Below are 26,491 nucleotides of genomic sequence, written 5' to 3'. Positions count from 1 at the left end.
ATCTGATATTAATTTTCATTCACTCACTTGTGGTTTTCTTTTGAAAGACTTTTTATAAGAACAACATATTTTACCAATTTATAGTTTAAATATTTGGCCTCCGTTTATTTCAAATGAGTAAAAAAGCAAATGTCTGACCAGCAGAAATACAGACTGTCAGAATAAACACACTGTGGTGTTTAAATGAGGCCTTGTTATAGTTTGAGGCATTGCCCACACAAGAAATACAATTTAAAATGCTAATTTAAATACTAAAAAAGTGTGAGAATCGAACATGTTTGGGATAAAATAATGAAGGAGATTTAAGGGGTTGAATGTTTGCTTTAATCTAAAAATAAAGGAATTTACCAGTGTGAACATATTTAATGAAAAATAAGTATTTAAAGTTAAAAAAAAATAAAAATTCATTTAAACTGGACATCAGAAACTTTAAGACATAGTTGACATGGTAATTATTGTTATTAATGGTTCAGAGTTTCTTTCAAAAAGAGAGGAAGACAGTGAATATGATTCATAATTCCAGTTTTATTGAAATTTCATCCAGGGACGCTGGGTGATAATAAATATTTCATCAGTCATCAACAATGTACAAAAATAAAGACACGGGATCTCTGGGCATAACAAATTCAATTCAGCAGAAACAATCATGCTGTGATAATTATACCATCATGCAAAAAAAAAAAAAAAAAAAAAAAGAAGATAAAAATAAAAACAAAAAATCATGGAAATCAAAGCACAAATGGACAAACACTGAGCCACACAATTCAAGTAAATCTATAAACTTAGATTTTAAATCAAATTTCTGTGGTGGCAGCATCGTTTTAATCAAACACACAAATGTCATTATTTTCATATAGAACTCAGGTTTTAACATCCTTGGTACAAGGCACAGAGAGCATTCTTCGTTTTCACAAATTGACGCCTGATTTAAAAAAAAAAAAAAAATGCTAAATTAAAATGTTCATGCAGCCTCCTTCACCTTTCACATGGTGAGACGAAAACTCAGTCAAACGCAGGAGGAACGAGGCGTCTTGTTGCATGAAACAACTTTTTTCTTTTTTACCTTCATTTGGCAAAACCATCAGTCTTTATAAGTCCTTGTTACAAGGAGGAAAATAACACTTTTTTTTTTCTTTTTTTTTTCTCATACGCCAAACAAGAAAACAGACAAAACGACAACATGCAGTGAGGCCAAATTCACCCTCATGCCCTGAATTCTCTATTTACAAACATCATTATACATCTCCGAGTCTCTGCTGCCGGTCACACACACACACCGGGCATCATTTCATGCCGTCCTTCCCCTCCGCTGTGAGTCTCGTGAGGCCGGTGGAGGTGATGGGAATGTGTGGAGGAGGAGGCACCTGGCAGATGGTGCAGGGACACGGAAGCCCGGCCCAGTGCTGGAAGCCGGAGCCCAGCTGCAGGGCCGGGGGTGCAACCGGGGAGCCCTTCATCAGGGAGTGGGGTGCTCTGATAGACGCGAGTCCCGGCAGCGCGCTCGACAGAGTGGAGGCCGGGGAGGAAGACAGCGCGCCCCCGAGGAGCGGGTGCACCTGGTGCACGGCGGCTGCTGCGGCAGCGGCTGCGGCAGCGGGACCGCCGGGGTGTCCACCGGGGCCACCGGCGTGCGCCACGGTGCCGCAGTGGAAGGCTGAGTGCTGCCCTCCGTAAATCTCCCCCACCAGCCGCTTCATCTCGTCCAATGAGCTGTTGAGCATCAGGATGTAGTTCCTGGCCAGAAGCAGCGTGGCGATCTTGGACAACTTCCGAACCGAGGGCCCGTGCGCGTAGGGCATCACCTCGCGCAGGCCGTCCATGGCCAGGTTGAGGTCGTGCATGCGCTTCCGCTCCCGGCCGTTAATCTTGAGACGGAGATTGAACATTTCCTCCTCGGTGACTTGCCTCTTCAGTTTGTACTTGTTGCTGCTGCTGCTGCTGCTGCTTCCTACCGACTTGGCGTCTCCAGACCGCAGGTGCTCGCCGCCGGTTATCTTCTGCCGCTGCTGCTCGCCGCCCTGCGTGGAGGAGGACACGGAGGACCCGACGTGGTGGTGGTGGTGATGATGGTGGTGCGGAAGGTGGTCTCGGAGAAACATGCTGTCCATGTCCGGGGAAGAGGCTCTGCTGCTCGAGCTGGAGTCTGAATTCATTTTATGGGTTTGCTTCCGAGTTTGCTGTGTAGGAGGTCGCTGCTGGCTTCCTCCCTCTAGCTCACTTTCACTCTCTCCTCTCTCACCCCTGTCGCCTTTTATGCGCTCTGTCTCTCTCTTTCTGGAGCTTTTGGTCACCTGATGTTGCCTGTATCCCTCTTGTCCCGCGCTTCTGTCCCTCTTATCACATCGGTGACCACTTTGCTTCTGCCGACTTTCTCTGTGTGTGTGTGTGCGTGTGTGTGTGTGTTTGTGTTTGTGTGTGTGTGTGTGTGTGTGTGTCTTGTATCTCTGCGGTGAGGAGGACACTGATTGTGGGTATTTATACGTGCGGACAGACAAAAGCGGCTTTCCTATTCATAACGCCTAGTTAGGAGGATGACGTGCCCGATAGAAAGGGGGCGGTGTGCTTTGACTGTCCCAGTGACCGCGGTGCGCAACCATTCACTGCCATTGTCAGGACACTGTTGGGGGCGCAGCGCGCCTCTCCTCTCATTTTTTTTTTTTCTTCTTCTTCTCGTGGACCAGAAAGTTGCTCTTGAGACAAACTGGTTAGTTTTAAAACCATTTATTTTATGAGATTTCTGTAAAAGCTGCACATGTTGCACAAGTTACTTTGAGTCTCCTGCACTTTTTTTTTTTTTTTTTTTAAAAAGCTACAGACAAAATAAATTCGCCTCGGTTTGCCTTTTCTTTAGCACATATTTCTGAGCAGCACAATATAACTTTTACGCACAAAATCACTTCCCTAACATTGCGGAAAAAAAATGTAATTATAAATTGTCGTGTGTATTTTTCAGAAGGAGGAGAGAGAGACCATGCTGTGCTCGCCTTAAAACTTCACCAGCCTTTCACTCACGCTGCGCACTTTGGAGAGCTGTGTTTTATCGGACGGTCAAAATTTCAGCCAAAAGTCTCCGCAGTTCGGCCGGGCAACCCTGAGGGAGAGACCAGGAATGGGATGGGAAATTGGTTTCCCCACTCAGCGGCTACTGCTGCCGCAGGGGAGCGGGGGGCCTCCGCTGGGACAGCGGTAACACGTCCGCTCCGACACTCGGCGCTCTGCTGGCCATATGGCAGCATGTGGCCGACAGAGTTTACCCCGATATCATACCTCATGTCTGGACCCGCAGGAAACTCATCAGAGCTTCCATGTTACTGGAGAATATTATTATTATTGTTGTTATTATTATTATTGGATATACCTCATGAAAGGGGTTTTGTGCAAATCTATTCTATATATCTATCTGTTTATCCCTCCAAAATCAAATTTATTTTTGTTTTTTTGTTAAGAAAACGAGATTAGTCATATTCAGCACTTAATTATTCACAAATAAATACCAGTTAAATAAAACGCAGTAACATTAATTATACAGTAATACTTAAGCTTAAGTACTTAAAAGAATAACTGAGGATAATAAACACAAAATTAAGAAGAAAACTCGAGATTAAACAGGAGGAATTCTTTGGAAAAGACCATTAAATATTAACATCAGCTGTAAAAGTGCATTTTTAAAAATGCAATAAACAAGTTTATGAAAATGAACGCCGGTGCAAATCCACTTATCATTTAGAAAACCGATTAATTTTTTTCTGAATGCAGCAAAGAGACATCTGTAAAGGTGTTGCTGTTTTAAAATATTGGCTGAATGCACCAAATTGAGTCAGCATTGTGTATATTGAGCTGCTGAGAGCGATCTCTCCACTCTGAAGAGTCTACTCCAGATCTGTTTTGTCGAGGTGGAGTGGAGGATCGGGCCACCAACAATGACACGCGGAAGTAACTGAAGCACTCTTCCTCTGACCACCACCTCGGCATCCCTCCCTCCATCCATCCATCTGTCTGTCTACCCCGTCCGTCCGTCCGTCCGTCCGCGCTCTCACCCACCCACCCAGCACTTCAAACCCGGATAATAAAGTCTCTGCTCGGGGCTCTATCCTTCACCAATGAGATCCCCCTGGTAGAACAGTAGAAATGTGTATTCACGGCCTCATTGTTGGCCCAGCAAAAGAGCCCCTCTCATAAAGGTGCTGCCAATGCAAAGAAAAGCGCTGGTCGGCTTTGCTCTCTCTTGGTGGCATTTGAAAGTGTAAAGCTTTGAATACCAATTGCTTGAACTGGACATATGTGAATCCGCTGTAAGCCTACTAATCCTGTCCCCAAGTGTTTCTTTGTCTGCGGGGCAGCCTCGCACACCCAAGAGAAAGTGTTCCTAATCCGGCCAATGTGGAGAAATGTGTGAATGAGAGGGACAGAGGAGGTGTGTGTGTGTGTGTGTGTGTGTGTGTGTGTGTGTGTGTGTGTGTGTGTGTGTGTGTGTGTGTGTGTGTGTGTGTGTGTGTGTGTGTGTGTGTGTGTGTGTGTGTGTGTGTGTGTGTGTGTGTGTGTGTGTGTGTGTGTGCCTGTGCCTGTGCGTGTGTGTGTCAGGTATCAATTTGTGCAGCAACACATGCTTTTCAAAGGGTTTCTTTTTACTTATGTATTTTTTTTTTTAGTGTTTTTGAGTGTGTGTGTGTGTGTGTGTGTGTGTGTGTGTGTGTGTGTGTGTGTGTGTGTGTGTGTGTGTGTGTGTGTGTGTGTGTGTGTGTGTGTGTGTGTGTGTGTGTCCATCTGAGGCCTCCAGCTCCTCACCACCAGGACACTGGTCTAAATGAAGGCAGTTATTCACCGTTCCCCACACTACTGTCGCAGCAGGTCGCCCATAATGTGCTCTTTTCACTGCGTAAGCTCCTCGCTTTCCTTTCATTCCTCTGTTCATATCTTTTTTTTTTTTTATTGTATCTCTCTCCTCCTCTCACACTCGTTCTCGCTCTCTGTGCTCCTTCTCTCCTGTTTCTGGCTCTGCTTGCTTCTTCTCTCTCGTTTTATCTTCCTCTCTTTCATGAGTGGCTCTCTGCCATCTCGCATCATTTTTTCTGGGCAGCAAAAGGCCAGTTAATTTAACACCAAAAATCACTGGGACCCAAATTGGGTCAGCAATGTCTTGTTTTGATTTAGTGTTAGGTTGTCATACTCAAGCTCTTTTTAAACTCTATCATATGCGCATCAATTTGTACAACTAAAAATACATCTGTGACAGTTTTCAGACACAATCTGTTTTGTAGTAAACCACAGTTTTAGTTTGTGTAAATTACCCAACAGTAATATACAGTATAAAAATAACAACCGATTATTAGTCGGTAAAGTTAACCCAGTGTTGCACCTCTTTGTGTGTAGAATATATCTTTTTCTGCAAACATTGTGTGAGCATTCAATTGCTGATGTTCTGTTTAAAGATGCAGCCAACACTTAAATTGAACTCCAAGTGTTCAGAGAGCAGGACAGGCATCATACTTCATGTTGGTTCAAACTAAATTCTTCAGTGGTTTCTGGCTTTTTGGGGGCTTCTGTGCTGCTATTAAGGGTCAAACCAACAGCTAAAATCCGGGAGTAGCTTTTGAGTTAGAGTTGTGTCAGCTGAGGAGCATCTCTTTTTTTTTTTTTTTTGTTTTTTTTGCCCATGCTGATCTTGAGGAGGTCATAACATGCTTTTATATCATCATATCCACAAATCAGTGTCATGCTTTCAGCTGACTTTACTGATTTAAAGAAATGAGATCATGTAACTTCTGTTCTGGCCTCTTTTAGTTTTTGTTGATTTTAAGAGTTTTATTGATCACTTTTAAAGCACTTCATGGATCCTTGTTATAGAGTTTAGCTCAGTTGCAGGAACCCTGTCAGCGTGCAGCCTCAGATTCTTGGCGGGAACCGTCAGAGCCTCTCAGCTTTGAAACACGCTTCCTGCACATCTGAGGTAACATCTTTTAAATCATTTCTTAAAACTTGCCCTTTTAAAAAAAAAATAAAAAAATAAAAAAAGACAGCAGTCAAGTGGCAGATATTGTGTTCATAAGAATGAGATGGCTGTGAGGTCCAATTTTCAAAGTTGTCTTTTTTTTTTTTTAATGTGTTCTTAGCTGGAGCCACCCAGTTTGTTTTTTCGTCCTGTCAATCAAACATTGCTGCAACTCGTCCCTTCAGTCAGATGAGACAAAAAGGAACATTTCTGATATTTCTAATAGAGAATAGTGAATATTTGGCATTGTTTTTGAGATAGCTGAATGAATGAGTCGGACTTAAATTTTAGTGTAGCTTAATGTCAGTAACTCAAAACTGTGACAGTAATCTGTGATTGATGCGCTGGTTAATTGGTGTTTGGTCATTTCCAATCATAGAGCTGTTATATTATGAAGTATCTGACAAAATAGCTGCATCAGTAACTTCTGACTTCTAACGATAATATGAAAAAACTAATTTTAAAATTGGTAAAAGTGTTCTATAAAGTTTACAGGCAATCTTTAACGCCACGAGGACTTTTGAGCAAGTAACGCACACATTTAAAGTTTAAATAATTAGAGAGCAGACATGTTCTCTCCTGTCTGACTCTCCTTCTTTGGTGGGCTCGGTCGTTAGACCCCCCTCCAACAGTCTCAGGGCAGTAAACAGTTAATGGAGGCGCCCTCCAGCAGTCGTCAGCGGCTGGTTCACTCTCACTGTGACACAAACAGTTGAATATCTCTGAGCATGAAGGAGGACGTTGCTGAACAGGACAATGCACACACTCAGAGAGGTCAAGGTCGCAGCTGAAGATGTCGAGGTTGCTTTTAAAGAGTAACCCGTTACCAAAAAAATTGAACATTTACGTATCGCATTCACACTTATATTTCATTATTAATTCACATAAAACAATTCAAATATGTAAATAATGTGCAATTTATATCAGTTTTTCTCTACTTTCCTGTCATGGCAACTGTCTAATTAAACTTTGAAGAAGGCACGACCCAGGTCTCAGTGACTTATTTAACTTTACAGTACAAAGGATGCTTTACAGCACAAAACAAACAGATCAGAGGGTCTTGTCATCTTGTCAGGAAGTACAAAGTTGTACGAGGTTTTCATTTTAGAGATACTGACACGAACAGTGCCGTCAGTGAGAGACTGCCGAAAACCACAGCCTCATTAGTTAGCTGTTGTTGCATCAAGATATCAAAGCTACAGTTTAGGATGTGGCTTGTTGTGTTGAATAAAAGTGGTTGTATGAATAAATAGATGCATAATTACCTGATAAAATCTATGTCTCAAATGGCTTAAAGAGCTCGAGGCAGCAAAACTTCCCCTGGATTAAACTACTGGGCTGAAAACCAAGAATGTGTCATGTTGTTTTGCCCCAAAGGAAAACAAAACTTTCCCATTAAATAAACACATTCTCAAAGCGATTTTTAATGGAAACTGACAGCAGAGTGTAACATTTAGCGCTGACTAACTGCAAGCAATCCTGTGAAAACGGCCTATTTGAGGCTAAAAGACACAATCCATTTCTTGTTCAAATAATAAAAAAAAAATTATAGTGAGTCTAAAACAACGTCCCAGCACAAGCATATGTGTGTTTCTATATGATTCCCTGCAATTTTTTGTTGCAGGGAGAATTCAAAGAACCACATTTTAGTACAAAAACCTGCCAGTTACTGTAAATGTGTAAAAGTACTTTGGGACAAAAAGCTCCTAATGGTCAAAATAAAATTGACCATGCTGATGATTTGACATAATAATATTTTAGACAATAGGATGCCTCAGAAATAAACATGAAGGAAGCAAACAGAGAAATGACACGTTGCAAAATTCAAATCCAAAACTTTCTCTGTGAGTTCAACTCTGTGACTCACTAACTTTGACTCTGGGGTTCTGCAGGTTTGGAGGATGTTTATGCTCCTCTTAAATAATACGGAGACACTTAACATACTTTATGAATGTGGACAAAAGATCTTAGAGTCTGTTTCTTTGGAGAAATCCACGAAATGTTTACGGTCAAAGGAAATGTTAAAAACAGAATGATTTGCAACTTATATAGTTATTTTTCTGTATTAAGTCTTCCTTTTGTGAGAGCAAATGTGTGTATATATTGGCCGAAATGAAAATGAAAATATTGTAACATACATAGGAACTATTAAATTGCATTCAGGGGATTCACCAACTGTTCAGTAGTTGTATTTGAGATCTATTTGAACGGAGGTGTTTTTTTTCTTTTTCTTTTTCAGAGCTCTCCAGACCATTTTACTGAGTTAACCTGCAGTATATCAAACCAAACATATGTGAAACTATGGACGTATTTTGCTTTCATTTGACCCATCGAGGACACCGTCAAACCACAGTTTGAAGTTTCACAAATAGAGATTTCACAAAGCATTGAAGCATTCGAAAGGCAGATGGAAGACAGAGACACGAGTATTGAGATCTGAGTGAAGCCATGAAAAGTGGTTCAGAGATTTATTTTTCTAAAAGGACATTTGAAAATTAATAAATGTACCGCAAGTCACAGAAGTGCTTGGGGAACTTTTAAAAGCTGGATTTTTCCTTCTTTGTTTCCTTTGGTTGCTTCCTGGGTAAAAGAGAATATCAATAAGATTTCTCATTCCTGTTTTGTGAAAAGTAAACAAACCTTTAAATTATAGCAAGCCTTTAATTAAGGAGATGATCAAACGATTAAAATCTCGTTAATTACAGACCTCACAACCATCTCCGCCAACATGAATATTGAGGTCCTAATTAATATTTGTGGGGCTGTTTTGTTCTTGGAAGACACTGGCGTTAATTAGGCAAAAACAAGTCAAATTAACATTTCAGTAATGAAGAAACATACCTTCATGTTCTTATTTCTCTCTTTGTGAACACACTGATACACATTTGGCATCGCAAAGCTTTCTGAAGCATGTTGATGGTGAGTTTTATCAAACAGAGACAATGATGTTTTCTGTCACGCCTTTTTTTTTTTTTTATCCCAATAGATAACTAATCAAGATGGTTATCTCGCCTTTTGGAAAAGAGAAAATATTTACTGCTGTGTGAAAAGTCACGACCTAGTTTTAGAGTCTTTGCTTTGCCACCTATAAATACAAGAGCTCTTGAGATTCAGGGACAGTTTTTGCACCTTTTAAGGGAAAGAAAATTCTCTTTCAACACTTTTTATGAATGAAAAAAACACTTATTTGCATTTTTTTTGTCGGTTAAGTATGAAGCGACTGCAGGCAGCTGTTAGCGTAGCTTAGCACAAAGCCTAAAAAAACAGGGAGGTAGCCTACTCTGTCAAATGTGGACAAAGTCTGCAAAGCAGCACCTTTAAAAGTCATTTTGTTGTTTGTTAAATCTGGAAACTAGAAAAAAAGAAAAGAAAAGAAATTTCTGTATTTCTTCATCCTTTCTGGATTCTCCACTAGCTGCCTGAAAAGAGTCTGAATATAACCCCTATAAAATGACAAACTACTGTTTTAAAGCTTCAGCCGAGCTAATTTACCAATCTGCAGCTTCATATCTAAAAAAAAACAAACAACAGATATACGAGTGATATCACTCTTCTCAGCATATTTCCCAAACTATTCCTTTAACCTTTATAATCATCGTCTCCAGTATCATCCTCCCTTCGGTCATCAGTCATCCTCCTCCTCCTCATTAGACACACACACACACACACACACACACACACACACACACACACACACACACACACACACACACACACACACACACACACACACACACACACACACACACACACACACACACACACACACACACACACACAAAGACACACAGAGTCGCACACACCACCAGCACTTAACCAGCCTCCAGCCCGGCCCACCAGCTTTTGCAACAAGGTTCTCCTTTTAACTGTCCCTTTCAGCGTGGGACAATCAGACACCTCCCATCGCCTCCTTTCAGCCCGCAGCTCCTGCCTCGCCTCCCCTCCCTCCCCATTCTGCTCCCTGTGTCACTTTGTGTCCGCTTCGCCCCCTTGCAATGGGTGCACATGACCAGAAAATGAAGCCGGGGTCTCTGCAAGCGGAGAATGAAAGCAAGTATGTTTGTATGTGTTTGAGAGAAAGAGAAGGGAGAAGGAGAGAGATTAACATGTAGGATTTAAGCCGGTGTGATGGGGTGAGGGCGGGTGAGTGGGCTTACATGCAGAGAGGAAAGTTCGGATCAGGTCTGGCTTGTGCACATGCATGCGTGTGTGTGTGTGTGTGTGTGTGTGTGTGTGTGTGTGTGTGTGTGTGTGTGTGTGTGTGTGTGTGTGTGTGTGTGTGTGTGTGTGTGTGTGGCTCACCGACGACCGTCCGTCCATCTCCGGCATCATGTGAAAACATCGGCATGCACGCAGGCTTGTAACGATGCACACATACAGTACTCTCATTCAAACATAAGCATGTGGCACTGAAGACACACACACACACACACACACACACACACACACACACACACACACACACACACACACACACACACACACACACACACACACACACACACACACTCCATTAGTGGGGTTTTGCAGGGTGTACGGCCTGGTTACTGTTGGAGAGATTATCACATCATTAACTCCTAATGAAAAACCAATTCAGACAGCCCCCCTCCTGCGCTCCGTGCTCGTCTTTTTCTCACTCGGTCCGAGATCATCTGAAATGAAATATGAGCCGTCCGTGCCTCTTGTTATAGTCCAAGCTCTGAATCGACTCGCTGATCAAACAAATAACCCCCCCCCAAAAAAGAAGAAAACATAAAAAGATTTAAATAAATATGTCATAAAACGATTGTATCCGAGCATCTTTACCAGTGCAACTTCTGTCCTCTTTATTTTAGGTACCACGATGAAGCACAGTCATTAAAAAGCCTTAAAAAAAAAAAAAAAAAAAAAAAAAAGCTTTCATGTTTTACACATCATGTCTCTACGGACGGGACAGTAAAAAAAAAAATTGGGAATATTTACTGTTCTTGTGACACTTGAACCGATTATGCCGGTTAACGTGTTTATTTTTTGAGCCGAGGCTGTAGTTTGTGGTTGTGTTGAGTTGGATTCATTATCCGGTGCACGAGCTCACGTTTACTCACCTTTTAACAACCCATTCATTCGGGCAAGCAGCCGCATTTGTTCATATTCTTGCAGAGGTGATCAAACGATTTCTTTCTCTTGGTACTTTCAATGGTTTTATATTTACCGGGTTCATTCCTACATACTCGTACTCTAAACGTTTTCACCTTCTCGAGCCTACTTGACTTTTATATGGTACCAAACTAGCTGATGTGTAAATAAAAGCATATATAGCGTTAATAGGCGGTGCGAAAACTCACTCCGGTTCTGCGTTTAGTTTTCAGACAGCGCAGGCGGTGAAGGCGAAGGCGCTTGTTTGAGCCACGTATCAAGAAAGCTTGCACACGTACCACTTTTAGCTCGGACAGAGAAACAAGCTTTTCAGGCAGCCCGTGGGTGACGTCAGGGAGTCTTCCTCCATTTTTTTTTTTTTTTCACACACGGTCTCGCGGACGAGACCCAAACAGGAAGTGAGCCTCGGCGTCGTGGTTTTTCACGGTGCGTATTTGCGCCCGTTCAGACATAAAACTAAAACTGCGTATTTTGGTGCTCCGACGGAGAAGGTTTATGGCCCGAAGGAGAAGGAGACGGTGAAGAAACAACATCATCTGTCCCCGCGACTCTTTTGTGACTTCGGTTTGCTCCCGCGTACAGCGGTTTTACAGTTACGCGCCCGCCCGTGCGCACTTTTCCGCACGCGTGTGCACGCGTGTGGCGTGTGCACGCGTGTGGCGTGTGCGTGTGTGTTTTGACTGCACGCGGCAATAAAAAAAAAAAAAAAACCCACACCAGCGCAGGCCACATTTTTCAAGTTTGTTTGACGCATTTAAAATGCTAATAACCAGTTTATTATGTGCTACATCAAATGCAAATGTTCCGTTTTACTGCCTGAGAAGTTCGGTCGACGTCGGCATTTGCATATCTTATGTCCGTCTCCTCAGCACGCGCGGAGGAACTGGATGGCGGGCAGACTCCCAATAAATAACATTAACAGGCGCGTTAGATAAACAAGCTCCGATGATGCCGCTATTAGGGAATGCAGCGCCGTAAGCCCGCTTAAATGTAGGTGTTTGACACAGCAGCATATGGTGTGCAAATCCCCCCCCCGCCCCCACCACCACCATCACCCCCCACCCACCCCCACCCAAATCAACCTAACGGCAGCGTTATCTGGAAATGTCAGAGAGAGCAGACGGATTGAAAAAACATCGCTTTAACGGCAGACGCTTTACGACGGTTGAGAAAACGCTGCGGAGGAATTTGCCTCTTTAAGACCAACTGTCGGCCGGCGCTCCTCGCGTCGGCGCGCGCGCGCGTGTTTTTGTTAAGAGCCTGAATGACAAAAGACGGCCGTTAAGACCGCCGTTCAAACTCTTAATTGTAAATGGGAAACTTTTTTTTGCCTGGTTTAACGTTCGGTTCACTTTAAAGTCTTAATCACCTTCGGGGCCTCCGTTCAGACGCCCCGCCGAGATGTGAAGTAAACATTTCCATAAAGAAAGTCATATATTCCCGTTAGAGCGTCTCTTGACTGTCGAGGCCGTTAACGGATGAATTATGAACGGGAGACGGGTCGCCATGACACTTTTAACGTCGGTCGGCTCTGTGGCTCTTTTTTTTTTCCTGCGGCGGCTCCGACCGTGGCGGCGTTGACAGATGTTTGGGTTGTTTTTTTCTTCCACGCGTCGTTGAGAAAAAGATTCAAAGGAAAATACTGCGCATTTCCGGCATTCACATCGTCGCCGTGGCACGCTTGCAAAATCGGGAACCCGAGAGGCGATCGCGATCTTAAAGATGGGTCAAATGCAAATCGCCAATAATGTTTTGGTGTGGGCTTTGCAGGGACAGAGCTACGAACCGCCAAACACAACGCTGATGTATTCCCCCCCCCCGCCTGATACATTCGACTTGGTAAACGTGTTTTACCATGAACACATCCGGAAGCAGTTGTTGGCGTTGTGCCCACCTGATTAATTGAAGTCCAATATTTGTATTTATTTATTTATTTTTTCCTTTTAGCCTTGTTTTGTTCTCCACCAGCTCCTCACAGAAACACATGTCTCTTCAGCTGCTCCGTTATGTTCGCCAACTTGTCCCGAGATTTGTGGTCTGTTGTTTTAGTGCTGAACAGGGAGCGCGTATTGGCAAAAGTAAATCGCACCAGTTTCAGCGAGCCGCAGCATTTTACCTCACGCAGACTTCAATCGGGCGGCCGGTCCACGCAGATGAAATCGCTCGGTTTCAACGTCGGTAAATTCGGCATTAGAAAGTTTTATTTCATTCTTTTTGAAGTGATTTTTTTTTTTTAACCATAAACCTGCCTGAGTTGCGTATGGTGCACTAACTCGAGGCTTTGCCGGCAAGTTAACGTCTACCGCCTGCGTGCGAGGCGTTTAGGGAACATCGGTAAATTGTAGCTGCAGAAAATCATTTGGGTTACACGCTCTCCCCCTTAAACGCATGAAAACTAAAAGTTTGTATCGTAACGTATTTTTCTTGTGTATTTGATCAAATCGCTATTGAAAAAAAAGGTATCGTCCGGGAACTGGTATTTAAACCCCGGTAGCGGTGTCAAAACATTTTTGCGATCATAGCCGGCTCTCGTAAAAGGAAAATACACACTTTTTCAAAGTTTTTTTTTGGAACAAAAAAAAAAAAAAAAGCTGAATAAAGCTGATAAAACATGGTTGATTTTAAACTGATACTTAAGTGGTAACATTTATTGAGTAAACCTCGAGTCAAAGTGTTTTTTTTTGTGAATGGTGACAGAATCTTTTAAAACAAATCTTTTGTCACGTGAACATTTGTATATCCAGTTTAAGATTATTTTTGTTGCAATTAATGAAAAGTTATTACAAATACTTTTGTTTCTTAAATACCGGAGTTGAGTTTTCAACCAATTCAAAAGTCGGCCTCGTATTTAGACGCGAGTTTTTCTTGCGCCACAATAATGTACGTAATTATAACTGTGTTAGGATAGTCTCTGTTTGACCCAAACGGTCTCCTCCTCCTCCTCCTCCTCCTCCTCCTTCTCCTCTCTTCTAACGGCCTCTCGTGATGAGACGCCAGCGTTCACTTGTTCCTCCATTTGTACTCACTGTACCCCCGGGCCCTCCGGATGAGTGTCGGCTACATACCGCAAACAATCGCTGAAGTGTAGATGCTAATGCGCCATTCTTGTGATTCCCTCCTTCCCTCCTTCCTCCTTCCAGCCCGCCCAATAATCTCTCCTCCTCCTCCTCCTCCTCCTCCTCCTCTCCCCTTCCGTCTGCGTCTCTCGCTGCTCCTTAATCCGCTCCACAGCCGTGAAAACTCTCCATGAGAGAGAGATGACCCGTTCTAATGGGTGGAGGCAACCACCCACCCACACAGCCGCGGAGGGTCCAGCCAAGACACTCACGCACGCACGCACGCACGCACACACACACACACACACACACACACACACACACACACACACACACACACACACACACACACACACACACACACACACACACAGGCACGCACACACACACACACACACACACACACACACACACACACACACACACACACACACACACACACACACACACACACACACACACACACACACACACACACAGCCCGCTAAGCTTTGCTTGGCATGGTTGAGATAAAACGCGTCGAGCCAAGAACACGCTACATGATTTAAACCCCTCAACAAATGATTTGTAAATTCATGGAGATTCTTCTGGTCCGGTGCTAAAACCATTAGTTCCTTGACTGATTTAGTCACCTGACAGAAAACCAACTCTAATGTTAGTTTTCGTTTTTTTTTTTTTTGTTGTCGTCGTCTCGTTTTTACATCTTTGTAAATCGAACGTCTTTTGAATTTTGGACGACTCGGTCCGCGAAAACGAGCACTTTGAACACGTCGCCTTGAGTTTTTGGGCTTCTGACCACCTGGGAAATGTAAGTCCAATTATTAACTCCATTAACGATGAACTTTTTTTTTTTTTTTAAAGCTGTCTTTGGTCTCCACTGAATCTTAAGGAAGAATTTGGACTTTTTAGCTGCTCGATGCTCCACGACGTTCAGCGGCTTTTTGCTGACCGTGTCTGTCTGTCTGTGACCGTGTCACGCCTCCCTTCGCGTGGTCGCCGTGTTTTCGCGGCGTCGTTTGCGAAACATCTACAACAACTGCTCGTCGGGGCGAGAACACCGCACCTGGATACGCCCGCCGTCTCAATAAAAAGAGAAGAGGGGCGACTTTTGAGTCCCTTCGCTCGCTTCTTGACGCGGATATCTTCAGCTCTCCAGGCGAGGTGACTCTCGTCTGAAGGGGCGGACGTTCGGAGGTGATTTCAAGGTGGGACTAAATTTAAAAAAAAAAGAAGCTGAAGACGAACGGGGGCGGTTGAGACCACAGCCGTGCTTAAACGAGATTACACATGTTCTCCGTCCCCGCTGGACCCGTTGTCCCGCAGAACGCTCCACGCCGAGTCGACGGTTTCCCCTCTTTAAACTGAAAGGCCCGAGAGAGGCGACCCGCGGCCCGGAGGGACGATTCGCAGAAACGGTTTTGATGCGGGTGCTCATTAAATTCAGAGTATCCTCTTCACGGGTGTTCACGTGTTGTTGTTGTTGTTGTTTGTTTGTTTTTTGTCTCCGAGGTTTCGTTGATCGACACTGCTCGACATTCGGCTGCTTTTTCAGCAGGTGAGCGGGCATGAAAAGTACGAGGCCTCCCGAAGGGGACACTCGAACCACGGGGTGAGGTTCGGGTTAGAATAATAAGTAATGTGACGCCAATTAACGTATGTTAAATATATTACATCAGGCGAGTAAGTTAATTACGTTACTTAAAAAAAACAACAACAAAAAAAACAACTTGTTAGCTTTTGCTTTCTCGCGGACTCAAACGTACGTTTGTGATGTACGACCTCCTCCCTACGCCCACTTTAGCACTCGCTCTACTTCGTCACATGACCGCCTGCTTTTGCCGTTTTCTCTTTAATAACTCACTTTAAACACAGGCTGACACACGCGCACACACACACACACACACACACACACACACACACACATATATGAAGACAACACCCCTGCTACCCACTGACGTTAGACCAGCATTTCCTGTGGACCAGCTCCTCTGGCCCTGCTTCAACAGATGGCCCGACAGATCCCTGGACAGGCCTGTAAGGTGGAGAGAGGGGGGGCGGGGGGGGGGGGAAGAGATTGGGAGACTGTGGGGGAGGGAGGGGGGTTGGCACCCTCTTAGGGTAGACTGAGGGGGTGCAGGGCGGGTGAGGGAGGAAGGAAGGAGACATATGTCCACAGTCCTGGCCCCTGCTGACGGACTGTCTCTGCTGGCTACTTGGTGGCTGGCTCGCTCTCTCTCTCACTCACACACACACACACACACACACACACACACACACACACACACACACACACACACACACACACACACACACACACACACACACACACACACACACACACACACACACACACACACACGTATTAACCTGTTTCTGTCACTTAGGAGGACGTTGCCATGACATTTCAATGCTACAGCCAAACAGCAAACCTTAACCCTGAAATGTAGCAGGTTTATTTTGATTTTTGGGAGTCATCATGATGTGACAACAAATTGTTGTCCCCACAATATGTGTAACATAAGCGCACACACACACGCGCGCGCACACACACACACACACACACACACACACACACACACACACACACACACACACACACACACACACACACACACACACACACACACACACACACACACACACACAACTTACTCCAGAAAGTCTGGCAGGTCCCTGCAGTACAGCCCATCTCCCTCCCCATCTGCACCAAAAAGACCCACGCGCCCCGACAATGAGGTGACCATGTCACTGCCTGAGCCAAAGCAGAGGGATGGAGAGAGAGAGAGAGAGAGAGAGAGAGAGAGAGAGAGAGAGAGAGAGAGAGAGAGAGAGAGAGAGAGAGAGAGAGAGAGAGAGAGAGAGAGCAAGGAGATGCTGGAGGGACAGGGGGAGGGTGGGTGGGTTGGGACAAGGGAGGGACACATTAACAAGCTATAATCTCAACTGCCTTATCCATAATGTATTGTGTGGGCCAATTTACATGGTGCTGGTCCCTCTGGGAGAAAGGAGATCATCCATCACATTACTTTATTAGCTCCCTCACACTCTCTCTCACACACACACACACACACACACACACACACACACACACACACACACACACACACACACACACACACACACACACACACACACACACACACACACACACCATTATTTGTCTCTGCCTCTCCCTCTGTTTTGTGGGCCTGTTTTGTCATGGTTGTTGTTCCAAACTGCTGCTGCCTCTATAAAACAACTCCAAACCGGGTCGTGTTGTGCAGACTGTGACAAGCAGGGAGGGATTTTTTTATTTATTTTTTTATATATTTTTTTTATAAAATAAAATACAGCAGTAGTTTAGTTTAGAAAAATGTGACATCTGATTTAGGGAAATGCCCGAAAATCTGAGCCGCTGCTTTATTTTCTGAAACTAAACTGACTTTGTGCTGAAATACATAAATCTCACAGCCGGAAAGCCACAATGGAAATAATCATTTACTAGTTTTCACTCAATTTTATATGAAACAAGTTAATTTCAGGGTGTATTTGAAGAGATTTAAGGCAGTCCATTGCAGTGATGATGAACTTTAATCTGTAAACAACCTAATGGCCTATTTAACCAAGACCGAACACTCTCGCTGAAAGACGGGAAACAAAACTGTTTTTGAGTTGATTCTGTCTAAATGTACTCTAATATGTAATTATTGATGAAACATTTAAAATATTTAATTTGGAATAATTTTACACTCACACCAGTATGTTTGAATTTAATTGCGCTGCACCTTTAAAGGACGTTGGTTTGTGGATAAATCAGGCAGAAATTATTCAGAACATCACACAGAAACATAAATTATAGTTCCGAATCTCTCATTTCATTCATTGTTATTAATGAAGAGAAACATATTGATTATCTTTTTGCATCAAATCTTTGAAACCGTACTTAATGTTTCTAAATACGCAAATGTACCCGCACATTGTGTTCTAATCCAGCATGATGGCTGGTGTTTCTTGTGACACAAATCCATTTCTATTACAGATAAAAGGAAATTGATGTTCGTCTTTCGTTGTTGTTATTCAATTAATTGTATTCAAACACTTAAGATTAAAATGTTTGTGGAAATAAAGTGATTTTGAACTGAGAGGAGACAAATTAGAGATACAGTTCAGGATGTGTGGTGTGTTTGTTTGTGTGTGTGTGGTTGGGTAGACTCATAGAAAGTGACAAATAGACTCAAATAAGGCCGTGCGTGAGTCTACAAACCACGCACGCGCACGCGCGCGCACACACACACACACGCGGGGAGATCCATCAGAGTCATCCTGTGAATAAAAAGCGCTGTATAATTGCAATCATGTATGTGGAGCTTCAGCTCCGCGCGCCATACCGTACCATTAGTATCACAAATAAGTAATAATTTGCTAATGACAACATTATGTTGAGTCAGTTTAGGGGCAATTAAAGTGAGTGATATTTACATATGCCTAATGAATCACCGAGCGTGGCAGATCGGGCGGGCTCTAATGAATATTCATCCAGGCATTTCTCCCCTGCGCGCTGCAGTTTATAAACTGAATTATGGCTGATTTGCCCTTTTAAAAAATGAACATGGGCGCATCTCCCACAAGGAGGCGGCGAACAATAACGTCTGATTATAAAAATGTTTTACTGCTGAACTGCCGGTGAGGAGACGGCGGCAGCGTGGTTAAAGACTCACTTGGAGGAGGGAGAGCCCACCTAAAATCAATCCAATTTAGCCTCGGCCCGTCCACCTTTTTAGACTGACATAAATATTTACAGTGCGCATTCAGAGGGGTCCCCGCTGCACCAGCTCGCGCTGAACGTGTAATTGATTTGTTTTTACTGGAGGTAGTTTGTCTTCAGAACTTGTATCCCAAGTGGAGGTCACGGTTCACAGCGACCTTCAAAACGCACACTGGGTTGATTCCCTAGTCGTCAGCGCCCCCTCCTCGCCGCCGCCGCCGCCACCGGTGATTTCCCCCGGTAATAACCCCCGGAGCGCGTCGGCTGGGTGCTGCTGACCTCTCAGGTGCGGGATCAACAGGCGGTATCAGTTTGCATTCACACAGCGCTTAACAAGATGGGCTGCACGTTTATCATGCAAATCAGCAGCTCTCTAGCAGGTGTCGGCGTGCACATGCGCGCGCGCACGTGCATGCGCGCAGGCAGGGTCTCTAAACAGGACGGCAGTTATTATCAAATTACAAATTTAACCATATAGAGTGGTGGCTGACAGCTGCGCCTCGTAATGACATAAAACAAATGTTCAATGACAAAAAAACAAACCGACAATAAAATGACATTATTTCTTCCAAAAGAATGTTTTAGGTGCAACGCACCTTTAACTGTGGTTATGTCTGATCTATACAAAGCCTTTGCACCATTTCATACAAAGTAATGTCCATAATATTAGACTCGTGCACACATGACAAGCTGCTGTTTTTTTTTTTTTCCATGATTTTTTTTTTTTTTAATTCAGAATTTGTGTTTGATTCTTGCTGTTGATTTAATTTGAAAAAAACAAAACACAAACAAAACAATCAATCATGATCTTCCGTTCACAAGCCATGAATCATAGATAAGTTCTTTTATTTCTGAAAAAAAAATGCAAGTTGTACATTGTTAATTTAATTTTTAAACCAATAAATATCGATATACTTTATAAACGCTAATAAAATAATAGAGCTTCTGTAAAAAAGTAAAAGAACAGTCCTCAAAAGCCTTTGTCAAATGCTGATATTTGTGCTGACATATCTGTTAAATTTAGGATTTACTTAAGATGTATATAACTTTGAAAAAAAAAACATCAGCCTGCAAGTCTTCTCAGTCCTTCCTCAGTTTCTCTCTTTCATTCAAACGTATCTGCTGCCATCTTGTGGCTCCGTTTTAAAAGCAAACATACATTTAAAAAAAAAAAAAAAAAATTATAATACTGCTATCACCAATGTAGCCACTGAAAACAACATGATTTACTGATCTCTATAGTCTCTGCTTCATTTTACACAGGGCCCAGAGGTCAGAGGTCAAAGGTCAGGGCCAGCTCATCGTGACATCATGAGAATCATTTAGAGAGTGGCTTTAAATACAAACTTCCCCTCAGACTTTTTCTCCTGCCAAATGGCAGCTTGAAGAAACAAATTTGTGAGCCCGCCCTATATGTAGACTAATGGCCACTGTATCTCCCATTTAAAGATTATTCCTCACCAAAAATGTAAAGAGGAAAAAAGAAGAATTAAGGTGCTTGTTTGCTCGGTCTAAACGCCGGATCAGCTTCCTGCTGTTGTATCCTCACACAGGCCTCTAACAGTACCTTTTTTTTTTATCAATACACAAAGCTAACATATATGACAGATGTCGCAGGTAATTTTGGCAGGTGGAGGTCGGGGAAGGGCAGCGCGCCATCGCTGTCTATGTGAGTTTGGACTGTGTAGGCTTTGACCTCCGCGCCCCACTCCAGCACGGAGCTGTGGATGATTCCCAGCCGGGCCTGTTCATGATACGCTGCTCCGAGCTCTCTGCCCAGGAAGATGTCTTGGATCTGGGCCGAGGACAAAGTCAAGGAGTCTATTCTTGTGCCCGCAATCAGGTCCAGGTTTGTGTCTCTCTCCCTGTTGTATCTGTTCGCGTCTCGCCGAGCACCATTTTCCGCGTCAGCATTGAAGTCGGCGCTCTTGGCTCTGTTTGCATTTGGGCAGTGGTGAGACGGCCTCTGCGGCAGGTTCACCACCGTCAGCCTCTCCAGGTGCTGCACGGCGAAGTGTCCCTCCAGGGGAAAAGAAGGCGTCCCTCTGGACCCCGCGGGGCCGCAGTGGACCAGCGTGAGGTGCCTCACCTCCGAGTTGTTGAGCAGACGCGCTGTGTTTGAGGGCGACGTGAACCAAATGGTTAACCGTCTCATCCTGAAAACGGGAGAGGAGTGGGACTGGGGCCGGTGCAGCGTGGAGAGCTGGATGTCCTTGCATCTGCAGTCTGTGAGCGAGGAGGTGCTGCAGGGCTGCGGGTCCTGGCTGCAGGAGTAGTAGAAGAAGCTGTTGTGGGTCACGTAAGCCAAGCGCAGGTCAGAGCGCTGCAGAGCCACCGACACACACAGCAGCACACCGAGGAGAGGAGCTGGAGGGCTGAAGGCGGCCATCACTGCTGGAGGAGAGTCTCGGGCTGCATACTGACCGGTGTGAGTGTGTGAGTGGGAGGTGTTTAGGTGTTTCCACCTGTGGAAAAGAGAAGAGAAACACATGCAATATCAGACAAAAGCAACAAAAAGAAACAACAAAAAAAAACACCTCAAAAGTATAAAAGTATGAGGTGCGAAACAGACTTCTCGTGTTTTGTAGTACTTTTTTTTTTATAGTATAAAGTGTTTGAATTAAAAGTACTCATCATTCAGAGTGTGTATGTTAAAATGTATGTCATTATTTGTATTTTTAATGTTATTTTTGATTTTCATCTTTATTCCTATTGTAAATCTTTATTTTTGTATTCTTAATTTTATTTTCCTTTTTTTATTCTTATTCATTTTAGAATTTGAATTCTTATGTTCAATAAAATAGAAAATCTTCTTCACCTTAGGTTATATAAAACATGCCATATTTATTTCTATATAACATTTCATTTCAAACTAAGATTCATCTCTCTTAAACCGCACTCTTCTTGCACCTACAACAGATCTTAATGTGAAAAAAATTGGCGAAATTCCCTTTAGTTGTAAATGATCTGAATATTTACTGCATTCCCGGTGTGTCCTGATGTAATTTGATATTTTGGTATCACTACATCTCGCCCACTTTTACTTCAGTTGATTATTTAAAAGAACTTTTACCAAACGTGAACTCCCTGTGGGTCCTTTTACACCAATGCAGTTGTATTAAGTAATCGGATTAACTTTACATTGGATTGGATTCGTGACTCTTTTTTTTTTGGTAAATGTCCAACCTTTAAATCCAGTACGAGCGGGTGAAACGAGTGTTTTTAAGAAAACAAGTTGGCTGGGTTGTTTAAATAAACGTCTTTCAGCTCAGGTCGACTTTCATGCAGGAGATCTGTGTTCCTGGACGTTGGAGGAAAACGCTCTGAGGTCACTCCCCGGAGTATTTCTAATCCACATTTAGTGTTTTCTTACCAAGACATGAAAAGAGGGGATGTGGACATACTGGCAGCTGGTTTGGATCATGACTTTGTCTCTCTCTCACACACACACACACACACACACACACACACACACACACACACACACACACACACACACACACACACACACACACACACACACACACACACACACACACACACACACACACACACACACACACACACACACACACACACACACACGCAGAGTCTGCAAATGGGTGTGTTCTTCCTGAACTACGGTTCAGGATACATTGTTTGGCGCCGGGAGCCCACATTGAATTTCACATTCTCAAAACACGCACATTTAGAAAATTATAACTGTTGCTGAGATTGCTGCGAGATTCCAGAGAAAACACTGTTTTGAAATCTTGGCTTTTACGAAGAGAGGTTCCGGGTAGATTTTCTGGTTTGGCAATAATATCAGAGGAGGAACTCTTGACTTTCTGCCTCATTTTAAAGCTCAGACAGAGCTGACCGCTACATTCTTCCTCTGGCTCTGAGTTACAATAAACAGAAGAGAATTATCTCCTACAGTATCTTGCTGTTTTTCCCCTTTTATTTGGTCTTAAAGCTGGAAAGAACCTCTGACTGCACATTGTCTGACAGCGTTGGAATTTATGACTTAAAGTTATATGATGTTTAACCTCAGTGAAATATCCAAGATGCTCTGATTTTTATGTCTGAGTGATTCTGTCAAATGAAAATACTCTAAAAGTCCGGTGCATCATTTTTTTTTCACTCTGATCTCTGGGAACTTGGCAACTCGGATTTAAAACAGGATTTTGTGGTTTTGACCATTATTTGAGTCCACAATGTGAATTTGTACTCGCTGACCCTCCGAAGGATCAGCAAGGTTTAAATGGGTTTTTTTTTTTAGGGTTCTTTGAGAGGTAACAAATGCACAATAAAGTCGGACTTTTGTACACAGACGCCAACCTGATATCACCCCGAAGCCTGTAATAGACCCGTCAGTCCACTAGAGCAGATTTTCCCAAACTTTTTGGACCATGTAAGGCAAGGCAAGTTTATTTGTAAAGGACATTTTGTCACATCAGCACATGCAAATTTTATTTCTAAAATATTTAGATAACCACATTTTTGACATTATTGTCATTATTGTAATGTGATTTATATATTTAATACCTGTCTGTAATAAAATGAAATGACTTTCTTTTTTTCTTTTTTTTTAAACTGTGGCCAGATGGAGTGCAATTTAAGCCTTTCAGCAAGACTCTTGAGCCCCATCGGGAGGAGCTTTGCTTCCCAGTGGTACACGTAGCACAGTTTGGGAATCACTGCACTTGAAGTTAACGTATAAGAAAAGTAAGATGCTTTCCTATTAGGCACCACATGTGTTATGTGTTTGGTTAAGTTTAGGAAAAAACATGGTTTGTGGCAGAATTATATTTTACGTGAGGCACATCACGTATTATTTTATGGGGAATTTGCTAATGTACCTCATCTCTAATCTTGCTTTCTCATGGACTTAAACACCGGGGAAAGTCTCGTAATTGACTGTTTTGACGTTTGAGGCAAAAAGATGACTCTGAGACGGCCTCCTCTAGTGGACTGATGGGTGCAATACAAGCTTTATACATAGGCCAGATGTAAGTGAAAAAAACACAACAGCCAATCATCAGTCATTATACCCTGAGAGTTTCAGTGAAACACCTGGAAATACATTGAATAGAACAAAAAGTAAAAAGACAAACAAGCAGATTTCCAGCTAATCGAACGTATCAAACATCTGGCCAGCAAAGGAACAAAGAAGTCTGATGTTGTTTTTGGGAGAGAAGTTGAAGACAAACTATGTCCAAAAAAAAAAAAAAAAAAAAAAAATCACTTCTAAAAACCCCATTCCTCCAAAAACAAGCACTCATTAGTGTTCATGATTAAACTCATCATGATTTGCCTGAAGTGTTTTGTGCTTTTGGATGATGTGCATTACATTTTCTGCAACCCGCAGAGACTCCAGAAAGTTGGTGCCGCCAGAAAAGAAATCGTTCAGCGCAAGACGCCCAGTAAAACCACAACTTCCCTTCCGTTTCCAGTTTTTATGCTAAGCTAAGCTAAGCAGCTGCAGCCTCTGGCGCCGTGTTGTCTTCCGATCAACCCAGCAGGAAAATAGAAAACTAATATTTGATCAAACATCACTACTCTTAACTCTGCCTTGTGTTTATGCGAAAGCCAATCAGTCGTGTCATTACGCACATATCCCAGGCTGATGTCTAAAAGGCAAGACATGAATCAAATGTACCACAACATCAGCAGATTTTTGGGAAATTGCTGGTGTGTCCTTAAACCTGCTGATGGTGAGAGCAGAGAGATGTTGCTGCGTACAGTTCAAGCGGAGCCGCATGCAAACATACTGCATGAAGAAGAAGGTCTGAAGGGAGATTTTTCATAGCATAGAAAACTTCTTTTCACTTTCACACTTTCCACCCAGTCGGATAAGAGCGGGTGAATGTCTGGCCACATTTCCAGTGCAGGAGTAATCCACCGATTTGAACTTGAGGTGACTCCAACCTCAAACATTATGGTTTACGGTCATCTTGGGGGTCAGCGGTGAAATTTGTTTAAGCTGCCTACATTTAATTCCAGTGAAGTGAGAGCTAGTTAACTGTTTCATATATCTTCAGAAGAAAACGTGTCACAAGTTCACAGGATAGAAAGAGAGTTAAACAAAGTCAGTGAGTCATCAGTCCAGCAGCAGAAGCAGTTCACAGTTTTCCATCTGGACAGATTTGCTAGTGTTTCTATTACATAACAGACAACCAGGAATGCACAAGCTATGTAATGAAATATGAGATTATATAGCAGGCTACGATCTCTGATTCATTCTCAGAGTTAACTACAAGACACAAATACACATGATTGGATTAAGCTGAGTAGTCATCGGTGCCAGCTCAAATAAGATAAGATTAGTTTCCAAGGTTTCTGGTGTGTAACTTACCTCAAGTTGCTGAAGAGGAGCTGCTATGCGAATGCGTCAGTTTGAGACTGGGATGGTGAGGAGAACTCACACATCCAGCTGACGTCAGGACGGTGGGAAGGATCCCACAAAGGAAGCTGTAACTCACAAGTGGAGTTAAGCTTTAAGCACTGTATATCCCAGGCTTATAGAACAAACCTGAACCAAAGAGGATCCCACAGTTTGTTTATTTCTAAACAGGCCTTTTTTGTTTGTTTTTCCATACAGTAACCAGCAGATGTAGAACTGTTCTGCCAAAAGTTTCTGTATTTTAACAGACTGCCAACCCAGCCAACTTGTTTCTGTATTTTTTTTTTTTTTACTATATATATAAGTGTTTTTTATTCGTTTATATCTATGTATGGTTGAAAATGAAAATATCTTTCCTCGCAGTGCATTTCCTCAGAAATTTGTTGGAAAACCTGGTGATTTCCTGATAACGTGATATCAGCGAGCCAACCTTTGTTGCGTTCATGTACTGTCAGACATCTGCATTTCCACTTGAGCTCGACTGAATGACATTGGTCAATGATACCTGACTGGAAAAGGGCAGTGGGGCTTCTTTTTTTTTTTTTTTTTTTTTACACCATTAGAGTTGCCACATTGACAATTCTGCTCCTGCGTGTTGTTGTTTTTATTTATTTTTTACGTTGTCTTTTTCCTTTTGCCATGTAGAACAGAGCAGATACATTCTCATAGATTTAGGCAAGTTCAGTGGGATGTTTTTCATTTATCTTTGATATAATAAATATTCTTCTTGCTGCCTATGATATCATACTGTCTGCTACACTGGCCCCAATATTTTTCATCCAGGCTCGGATGACCCGGGAGCAAAGAGACAGGGTTCATATGCAAAATAGTATTTATCCCGCAAAAATAGCCACAGTTGGATTTTAGGATGGGACCAGATACAATGGTGACAAGTCCCAAAGATGACATTTTACTGGGTGTTCATTTTAAGTCTGTTGTTGAGGGGAGTTTTGCAAACAGAGCAGGGTTTTAAATGACACAGGTACATATGGTCCCCTTATCATTATTATTGATATTGATATTGATTATTGACTATTATTAAATCATGTCGAGTGGACAAAGACAAATCAGACAATAAATGAATTTAAGGAGATTCATTAAATAATGAGGGAGGTGGGGAGGGGCGGGGGATGTAAATGAATAAACAAATCTAACACGCCTTTGCTTCCCCCCCCCCCCCC

At 42.9% G+C, this 26,491-nt stretch overlaps 2 protein-coding genes across 2 annotated transcripts; both read right to left on the bottom strand.

Annotated features, from left to right (window-relative positions):
- Window positions 1-554: 554 nt before the first annotated feature.
- Window positions 555-2,231, bottom strand: olig3 (oligodendrocyte transcription factor 3). Its single transcript, XM_069692597.1, has one exon. The coding sequence runs from the start codon at window positions 2,151-2,153 to the stop codon at window positions 1,284-1,286; it is 870 nt and encodes a 289-aa protein (XP_069548698.1). The 5' UTR covers window positions 2,154-2,231; the 3' UTR covers window positions 555-1,283.
- Window positions 2,232-19,754: 17,523 nt separating this feature from the next.
- Window positions 19,755-25,326, bottom strand: LOC138617520 (uncharacterized). Its single transcript, XM_069692596.1, has 2 exons — window positions 25,263-25,326; window positions 19,755-21,390 (listed from the first exon to the last, which is right to left on the bottom strand). Exon 2 carries the CDS (start codon window positions 21,312-21,314, stop codon window positions 20,505-20,507), a length of 810 nt encoding a protein of 269 aa, XP_069548697.1. The 5' UTR covers window positions 21,315-21,390; window positions 25,263-25,326; the 3' UTR covers window positions 19,755-20,504.
- Between the last annotated feature and the right edge of the window lie 1,165 nt (window positions 25,327-26,491).

This window comes from Brachyistius frenatus, unplaced genomic scaffold (genome assembly GCF_029030835.1).
Source record: "Brachyistius frenatus isolate BFR_SWC_R1_liver_20210118 unplaced genomic scaffold, ASM2903083v1 Contig_13, whole genome shotgun sequence".
NCBI classification, from domain to species: domain Eukaryota; kingdom Metazoa; phylum Chordata; class Actinopteri; family Embiotocidae; genus Brachyistius; species Brachyistius frenatus.
This window is presented reverse-complemented; position numbering and strand designations above follow the sequence as displayed.